This window comes from Aristolochia californica, unplaced genomic scaffold, assembly GCF_029961685.1.
Source record: "Aristolochia californica isolate CCGP_79_NKW_82.1479 unplaced genomic scaffold, dmAriCali1.0.hap1 SCAF_15, whole genome shotgun sequence".
NCBI lineage: Eukaryota > Viridiplantae > Streptophyta > Magnoliopsida > Piperales > Aristolochiaceae > Aristolochia > Aristolochia californica.
The window spans coordinates 2178710-2188147 of record NW_027181826.1 but is presented as its reverse complement, the minus strand read 5'-3'; the positions used below and the strand labels follow the sequence as shown (position 1 = coordinate 2188147).

The 9438-nt window shown below is 38.5% G+C and overlaps 2 protein-coding genes across 5 annotated transcripts; both read left to right on the top strand.

Moving 5' to 3' along the window:
* The first annotated feature begins 1047 nt into the window (after window positions 1–1047).
* On the top strand, window positions 1048–5625 carry LOC137951967 (heterogeneous nuclear ribonucleoprotein 1-like). 4 transcript variants are annotated; one of them, XM_068798972.1, is made up of 3 exons: window positions 1048–1729; window positions 2345–3281; window positions 5404–5625. In XM_068798972.1, exons 1-3 carry the CDS (start codon window positions 1508–1510, stop codon window positions 5409–5411), a joined length of 1167 nt encoding a protein of 388 aa, XP_068655073.1. In that variant the 5' UTR covers window positions 1048–1507; the 3' UTR covers window positions 5412–5625. The 4 variants fall into 4 exon arrangements, with proteins under 4 accessions (XP_068655073.1, XP_068655072.1, XP_068655074.1 ...); XM_068798971.1 differs by lacking the exon at window positions 5404–5625 and adding an exon at window positions 4621–5177; XM_068798973.1 differs by lacking the exon at window positions 5404–5625 and adding an exon at window positions 4552–5177.
* A 361-nt stretch (window positions 5626–5986) lies between these two features.
* Window positions 5987–9128, top strand: LOC137952218 (uncharacterized). The gene is made up of 5 exons (XM_068799297.1): window positions 5987–6305; window positions 6786–6913; window positions 7025–7137; window positions 7326–7511; window positions 8917–9128. Exons 1-5 carry the CDS (start codon window positions 6010–6012, stop codon window positions 8944–8946), a joined length of 753 nt encoding a protein of 250 aa, XP_068655398.1. The 5' UTR covers window positions 5987–6009; the 3' UTR covers window positions 8947–9128.
* Window positions 9129–9438: the final 310 nt, after the last annotated feature.

Sequence of the window (9438 nt, the reverse complement as noted above, 5' to 3'; positions counted from 1 at the left end):
GCTTGCTTTGGTGGAGTTGTCTCCTTCATTTTGGAGGTAGAGGCAAACCTGAGGCTCTTCAGGGAGGAGACAGGAGGCAGGAGAGGACTAGAATCAATTCATTGGTTGGAATGATAGATCCCATTTGGTCAAATTATGTTTCATGGCATTTCTAGTCTTATATAGATCCAATTCATATACTTTCCAAATTTTATAAAGTTGAGTTTGCTTAAAATAAGTTTTGCAATATATTTTTTTAATATAAAATTATGTCACAAAAATAATTGTCATGTTATCTAAAATAGTAAACCCAAATTAGATGTGACCCCTAATTGAGTTACAACCGTAGAGCACTAAAAACAATTTAGGAAAAATTGAGACATAACAAGACAGAGAGAGACCCACCCCCATGGAGTGTCACAGTCGCATCACACCTAACGAACTTGTTCATGTACAACACTTCCTTATTGGGCCTCCAAATTTTCCCGTGGATTTCTCAATTGTAAACCAACACGTACCTCCTCTAGTGGGCCTTCCCTGATTGGGCCCATCATATTGGGTGTGCAGCCCTCACGACGAGGAGTGAGAAATAATTAAAAATTATTTTGAGCTGTCCAATGATGCTCGTTACATGGTTCATGGATAAGTGAGTCGGGCTCACCGAATCTCCGCTGTCCACGTGCTTTCCACTCGAGACTGGCTTCGCTTCACCCACGTGTGACGAACTGCTGTAGATGTCACGATTGAGGTGCTCCGGCGGGCCACCTGACCAAACCGAGAGGAGTTACCCTCACAATCGTCTCAGTGAGAAATATATTAGAAGCTTCGACTACATACTTTGAAAAAACAATTAGTAATTTTAATTAAAAATAAAATTATTTATTTAAATATTTTATATTAAGTATAAATAAAAAATATGATTTATTTGGATCAGAAGAAGCTTCTCACTGGAAGAAAGTCTCAGTGTGGTGGCTCGATTTCCGTAGATGACACCGACACTAGCTACTGATTCCTACTCCCTCGTTGCCCCAATAAACCCTAAAAACCCTAAAGCGCTAAAACCCTCATCAGGTGTCTGGTCTTTCTCAAACTCCTACAAAATCCAAAACCCAAAACCCTAATCTCACTCTTAATGAAATTTCTGCGACACCTGATGCAGAGGGGGGAAAATTACCCACAAAACCCTAAGAATCCCCACCACTAGATCTTAACCCGTCCCCACACGGTGAAGGTACGAAACCCAAAACCTAAGCTGCATCCGCGGATCGGCCATTGTGGGAAAAACTTGGTATAAGAGAGCGGATGGCTGCGGAGCGTCTTCTCTACTGATTCTGATTCGTTCGCTTTTCAGAACCCGGACTCAATTATCGGTGGTGGTTCTCGGGTTCTCGGATTCTTTCTTTTTTTCTTTTTTAAGCTCTCTTTGCGCTCTGGCATGGAGATTTTGGGGTTGTTTTTGTGACCAAAAATCTGGGTTTGTTGTCTTTTCGTGTCTTGCTTTGTTGAGAGGTACTTGTTGGCTCCAGTGATGGATTCCGACCAGGCGAAGTTGTTTGTGGGAGGCATTTCGTGGGAGACGGACGAGGACACACTGAAAGACCACTTTAGCAAGTATGGGGATGTGGCTAGTACTGTGATAATGAGGGACAGGAACACGAATGCCACAAGGGGGTTTGGATTTGTTAGCTTTTCGGAGCCAGCAGCTGCTGATAAAGCCCTCCAAGAAAAGCATGATATATTAGGCAGAACGGTTAGTGTTTTTTTTTTTTTTTTTTTTTCACTGCCTTTTTGGGGCATGTTTTTGTTTCTTCAATCTTTTTTATGAGTTTGTTATATTTTAGTATTTCCTTAGTTTGTACATATTTAGATATTTTAGTCTTGCGTTCGTGGAGGTGAATTACAAAAATATAATCTTTTCACTGTTTTGCAGCGAAATAACCTTTATTTTTCCTTGTGTTTTTAGGGGTAGTTCCTCTTTGTTAATATAATTTGCCTAATATGAAGAAGAAAAAATTAATTATGTTCTTTTGGCCTTCTCCCCCTTGAGAATTCCTTCGCTAAATTTTAATTAAGTTTATCCTCCTGGATCCATGTTTATCTTTGTAAAAGCATATCAAAGTTGGCGTGCAATGGAGCGAAGGTGAACGAGAAATTTGCCTTGCTCGATCTGTTATATGTGAGAACATATAAATTTTATTCTTACTGTTGTCATTAACTAAATCATACTATTTTCCTGCGGAGGATTTCTTTTGGGATCGTTCTGGATAATTTATATAAATTTATTCTTAACCAAATCTTGATGTTTTAAGTGGGTATTTATTTTGTTGGTCTCTCTGTTTTGGTATTTTCTCTTATTTTTTAACAGGTAGAAGTGAAAAAAGCTGTACCAAGGAGTGAGCAACAACAACAACACAATCAACAGCAGCAACAGAACAAAGGATCAGGCAAGAACCATACTAGCAATTATAACACTACTAACGGTGGTAATAGTCAATTGAAGACAAAGAAAATCTTTGTCGGGGGTTTGGCTCCTTCCCTTACTGAAGAAGAGTTCAAAAGCTACTTTGAGAAGTTTGGAAAAATAATTGATGTGGTTGTGATGTATGATAGTGTCACACATAGGCCTAGAGGATTCGGCTTCATTACTTTTGACTCAGAGGATGCAGTGGAGCAAGTAATGCAAAAGAAGTTCCATGAATTGAATGATAAGCTTGTGGAGGTGAAAAAGGCTATACCAAAAGATGGGGTCAACGGAAGCAATGGAAGTGGAAGTAATGGATATGGTATGAGAACGGGTGGCAGTGGGAGAGGATCGGTTGTTGGTAACTTTAGAGGAGGTTTCTATCCACATTACAGCCCTCAATATGGGGTTTATCAGAGTTATGGCGGGCCACCTCCAGTCTCAGGGTATGGAAATGTAGCTGGATATCCTTATGGAGGTGGCTACAGTGGAGGTTATTCTATGGGAGTTTATGGTGGTATTGGTTATGGGGCTCAAATGACTCCTCCAAGGAGCCCTTGGAATGGTGTTGGGGTGTTTGGTGCAAGACGGAGTCCAGCACCTTATGGTAATCCTGCATCAGCATACTCTGGATATGTCAATGGGGGTGTTGGTGGTTACATGGGAATAGGTACTGGTTATCGTGGAGTCACGACTGTCAACACAAATGGGAAATGGAATCAAGGTAATGGGGATGTTCAAGTTTCTTCTGGCAATGCTCCTGGTGGAACACCTCCTCATACTGAAAGCACAGTGACTGAGGATTCTCCTAGCTTTAGTGGCACTAATGCGACTGCTACAGGTAAGCAAAGTCAAAGTCAGAAAGGTGCCAATGGACGGTTTAGACCTTATACTGATCGTGTTGCCTGATTTGTAATTTCTTTGCTTTTAGTTTGCAAAGTCATCTGAATTAACTTAATCTATAAAAGTGGAATGAAGTTTTTGGTTTGCATATGATGCTTAAGAAGTTTTCCTGTGTTCTTTGTCCTATGTCTGCCTCTATTATTATTGATCATTCTATGCATGTTGTTGTTCTTAATGGAAGACTTTGTTTGAATTGTTATCATTGTGTCCTTAGAAGTCCCTAGTTGATTATTTAATTTGTTATCATGATTAATAGGAGTTCAGTGGATTGCCGATATAAATAAGGTATTTTTCATTTTAAGTTGTGGTATTTATTGTGATGAATTGTTTTGTGCTCCTTCTAATTTTATTGCCTTTGTTCCGTTAGTGTTTTGATATTGCAAGCATTTTTAAGGCCATATTCTTCAAAAGATTAATCATGTGCAATTTCGGTTATTTCTCTTTCAGTTTTCTTGTACAAGGCATCAACAAAATTTAGTTTGATCATTATGGATGTCAGCATTGCATGCGTGTACAATTTTCCGTAAACCTTGGTCCAAAGCTCCACTTTGATGTAAATGTAGAACCATGTGCTTGGACCACCCTATAAACTAGTTGTAACCAGTCTCTGTGATCAAATGAAGATAGCATAGGAGAAGAAGAGTCTCTGTTGTATGTACCATATCTTAGGGTGAAAAACCTTTACACCTAATTTGTTCTACTAATGAAGGAAAAGGACCAGTCTCTGTGATTAAATGAAGATATCGTAGGAGAAGGAGAGTCTATAGGAGTGTTCAAATTGACATAGCGGCTTAACTTCGTAAGACTTGCCTATCTGAAGAAGACCTTGTCTTTGAATTTTGACAGATATGCTTGGTTACCTTCTTTCCTGGATAGTTTGTTTCTTTTAGGGTACCACCACGTGTTGTTGTAGATACCATACCATATTAATGCTTATCGCTTATTTAGAAACAGAACAGACTGATCTCTTCCCCATCATGGTAGATAGATTGTTAATTTTCTTGATATCTTTATCAAGTTTTTGCCTAGAATTATATGTTTCTTTCTTTTTTGCAAAAAAATAAAAAGGTTTTATCTGATAAAATCAAGTTTTTCCACATTCAGTTCCTGAAACTTCATATCAGATATGTGATCCAGTTTTTCTTATTCTGACGAAATTTTTGCTCCCTTTTCGTAGAAAGTAATTATAGATATAAAATCTTGTGCAGTTTGATTTTAAAAACAGTGAGTTCTTGATATATGGGTAGACTGAAATGCACTCTCACAAGGTACCGCAGAAGATCATTGTACACACTGATTGTATAGGGGTGTTTCCTTTTCCTCTATATAACTGAAAGAAAGAGTGGCTTTGTGGATGGATTTTCAAAGGGTGACGGTCATAATTATTCCCTTCGCTTTCATATCTTATTTCGAGTCTCGCCTGCACAACCCATTTGAGGAAATCTCCACTGTTTCGAGGAAAAGATTGGTCTCCTGTACTGAAGAGTGCTGTCCCTGCCCCTTTTTCCTGCTGTGCAATTTTTTTTTTTTTTTTTTTTTTTTAATGGTTGTATGAGGCTGCTATAGACGAATGGAACAGAGGCTTCAATATGTTTCTCGTTCATGGAACACAAACGTGGAATTCTTCTCTGGGGATGAGATGATGTGAGTGGTAACCTGGTTACTGCCCTGTTCGTGTGCCAGAAGGCCACAACAACCATCACCCATTGAACAATCGAAACATTTTTTTTTTTTTTTTTCTTTTCTCTCTTGTTTGAATGGACCAACTGAACGAATTATCAAACAATTCACTTGCTTGTTTCTCCGTCTCTGTTTAATGTCTGTTGTTGTGTTACTTCACAATGTCTGCTTGTCATTCGAAAGCTTGACTGGGGATTTTGAACTAGTTTCTGGGGAGACGGAAACCAGAGCGAAATGATTCAGTTTTTTAGTCTGAAACATCTAGAATGTAGCTCGAATACTTCTCCTGTAGGTAATCAGGTATCATAATAGCAACCCAATTTTTAATTGAATCTGCTAAAAAAACTCTTTCCCTAATGTTTCTGATCGACTTTACACAGGTCTTTGATAAACGATAGCTTTGATTGATTCTTACATACGCGACAGAGAAGGACCTGGAGGAGGTTCCATTGTCCCATTATCGACAGGAGAGGCGGGGCTCCTCCCCAGTTGATGTGAAAGCGAGGGAGAAAGGGCAACCCCCCACCCTCCCCTTCGAGCTAATTCCCTCTGTGTTTGTTTTAATTACTAAAAAAATGATATGTAATAAAAATATTTATATTAATTAATTTAATTATTAATGTTACTTATTTATATAATTTTTTTATAATAATTTATAGGAATGTTTTCTTTTATCTATTTATTTATTACCCACTAGTAATCAGATTTAATTGGAGGTGAAACCCGGATGAGTTGGATAGGGGGTGGAATCGTCCCATCTATCAGGGATGTTTTCCCATCAGAAACGGCCTCAGTCCAGCCTAGGACTCGGGTGATCCATCTTGACTCAGAGCCATGTAATTCGGTTGTCTGGGTGACCGAGTCGAATGGTCCTACGTTCTTAGGGGTCGGGAATTCCAGACGTAGGACCGGGCCGCTATATTTGTGTGAATAAGAACGCTGATCGCCAGTGGCCCAGTATCGGCTTTGGGCAACCGTTCTCCACCATGTTTCCTGTTACTCCAGCTTCCACCGGAGCTTACTCTGGTCAGAAATGCCTACTTTCTTCATCTCCTCTCCTCGTCGCGCATCCCAAACCTCCTCTCTTTTCCCGCCCGAAGCCCAAATTTGGTTCTACGAATTCGAGAAAAGCTCTGACTCTCTCTTTGGCGAAAGCTGACGGAGGACCTTCCCCGTCTGTTCGAAGCGATGAATCCGTCTTTGTCGGACAAGACGAAGTTCCTTTGGAAGGGGTTATCCAGTTTGAGAAACCCGATTTCTATTCGAAGTTCAAAAAGTGGGCGTAAGTCAAATTTATGGTTTTTTTGCTGAATTTTTTACTTTTCGTATTGGGACTCCGTGGAGGTTAAGTTCATGGGTCCCTGAATATGAAATAAGATTACATACAGTAAAGAAATTCAGGGCCAATAAATGATTTACTGACTTTTCAGCATGGGGGAGATTCTTCTAGGTACATTTTGCTTCGTCAATAGAAAATTTTCTTACTTGTGTAATTTATAATTCTTGGCTGAACTGAATGTAATGGGTTTCATATTATTATAATTTGATTTGGAGTTATAAACTGTTTTCAAATGTTTAATCGCCAGTATTTTTTTTTTATAACTAGTTGCTTATGTGGGATTAAAGCGACTAAATACTGCTCTATAGTGGTTTTTTTTTTTTTTTTCAGTGGATTTTCTACTCCATCTTTGAAATAGAAAGAATATTATTCAAATTTTAAAATTTCTGAATTGAATCAATTATATATGACTAAGTACTTCAGTCATGTTGCACTGCTTGCTGGAGGGGACGTTCTGTTTCTGCTTCTTTTTGCTGCAGTCGGAAGGTTCGGCCACGGGTTCCCTGTTTTTAGTGTTGAGACGCTTCGTACTGCTGATCCTTTCATTGCCGGTGAGGATTTCTAACGTTTGAATACCTTCCTTATTCGTCATATTCGGAGCCTTTTCCCAACATTTAAAATACTTTGGTTATGAAATTGAGAAGTTGCCACCAATTTGTCAGGCTGGTTCTTGAGCGCCTATTTCCTTGGGGGTTATGGAGAAGATGGGAGAGGGACAAACGGTTTGACAAAAGGTGTCATTGCTGCTACTAAGTCATGGGCAGTGGGAATTCCAGTAAGTTTAACTTTGTTTTGAAGTGATTGGCTGGATTGAAGTATTTGGATAATCTGAAATTTGCTGGCTTTTTAGCGGATTAAGTTGCTTTCCTTGTGTATTTGAACTAATAAACATTTGCAAACCCGTTTGACATGAATAATTGTAAATAAACCATGAAATAATGAATTTCTATTTTCCCGTGGCAGTTGGGTGTGTTCATCCGCACTTCTACATCAGGTCATATCCCACCATTATCATTTGTCTTAGTGTCCATGGGAAGCACCGCAGTTCTACTTATCGGCTGGAGAGGTTTGTTGTGTGCTCTTTATCCCAAGGATGAAAGCAAGAAAAGTGACGTATACAGGCGTGGAAACCCATTTGAGCTTTTTGAGGTAAAAAAACTTCAGGTTTTTTAACCACAATGCTGCTAACTAGACCTGGAAATTTTTTAAATCTTCAAGCAGAATATCTCCTCTTACTTTTTCCTATCACAATGAAGCTTCTTTTCCTGTATGTAAATGCTAAAGCAAAATCTTCAAATGTCACGATAGCTTCAATATGTCTTTGCCTCTATTTTCTTGCAATGTAACTGTTAGTGATGTGACAAATTTAAACCGAAATGTTGAAAATATTTGGGAACAACTTTTTTGGTTTGGTTTATTATACTTACAATTTGAACCTACAAGCATTCTAAATGACAGAACATCGTCTTTGAGATTATTTCTGTGATGTGGGAGAACTTTGCACTTTTTAAGAGGCTTAAAAGCAAGTTCTTTAAATCCCAGTGTCTGCTGAGTCATTTATAGATCATCATATGTAAGTTTCTGTCTAAATTAGTCTAGTTTCTGAAATTTTGATGCATTAGTCTTATTATTTATTTTACTGAAAATGACTGGCAACTTGGGGCATCAATATGTGCAGACCAACTGATGCCCCATTAAATATTTCTTTCAAATGCTATGTTCAGTGAAATGAACTTTTATACTGGGCACTTCTAACTTAGAAGTTGCAATTCACATGTTTCCTTATATTTACTGCCAACGCTTGTGGAAGACTTTGTAGTTTTGAATATCAAAACTTCTGCTGTGTGGTATAATTGGACGAAATTTCTCAAATCAGTTGAAAATATTAGAAATTCAAGCTTTTCTGCTCAGTTTGGAGTACACAGAATATCTCCCTGATTTTGGCTTTTAATGGAGTTGAAAGATTGCTGCCAGTGAGAAAACAAAATTGACAAAAACAAGGGCTCTACAGTTCAAACTGGACTACAGGATCTTGAAAGATTTAGGCAGGAGGATGCCGTTTTCTTCCGCTGATTGCCTTAGCTGTACATACCATGCCTACAGGGTACTCTAAAGTGCAATATAATTTAGACGTTCGGTACAGATTATGTACCAGCCTTTATCTGCTGGTACACCCACACCAATGATCTCAAAACCACACATCTCTGGACATGGCAAACAATGGTAAAGTTGTTGAAAATGTGAACCTCTGTTTTTATCATGTACTGAGTATTGCTCAAGCTTTCTTACCAAGCCCTGGGAGCCCATTTAGACTACCTGCTTATGAACTCGATGGAATCCACTCCTAGCAGATTTGGGCATCACTGGTTTCTCTTTTTCCTTTTGGGAAACTATTTGTTGCATTACAAATTGACCTCCAAGCATAAGAGAAAGGATTAAATGTTTCCCAGTGTTGCTACTGATTTGCTTCAATGCACTTTTTTTTAAAAAAAAAAAAAAAGCTTTTACTCTTGACTTTTAATTAGTTAATGCTTAATGTTTTTCTCTGATGCAGTTGCTTACATCGTTAGTGAGAAGGTGGTGATATTGACATGCTCAGATGAATCTGTGCTCCCCAATTCAAGTTCCTCTTGTTGTAGACTGTGGCAGGTAAAATGTATATTGAGGACTACTACTACTGTGTCAATGCATTCGTTAGCGCATTGTTTTTGTTGTTGTAGACTGGTACGATTTTCAATTACCACTGATCTTATAGAGAGTATCGCTCATCTCTTTCTTGAGTAACTTTCTGACATGAGGGAGAGGGCATTATTTGATCTCCAATCAATGTCCCAGTTTACTCCGAGTTAGACTCGTATACTCTGAATTTAACCCTTATTTAACTGATTTTGTCCGAGTCTTACCGTTTTAGATTGACTGTGTTAATTCCCAACCCCGAAAACAAATCCCCTTCTTTGTAAACATAATCAACTTGCCTGATTTGTCTGTTGATTGAGTCATAAAACCATGTTTTCCATTGTTTTCATTTGGTAAGGAATAAGCAAGAGAAACCCATTCAAATGGAGACTGAAGAAGT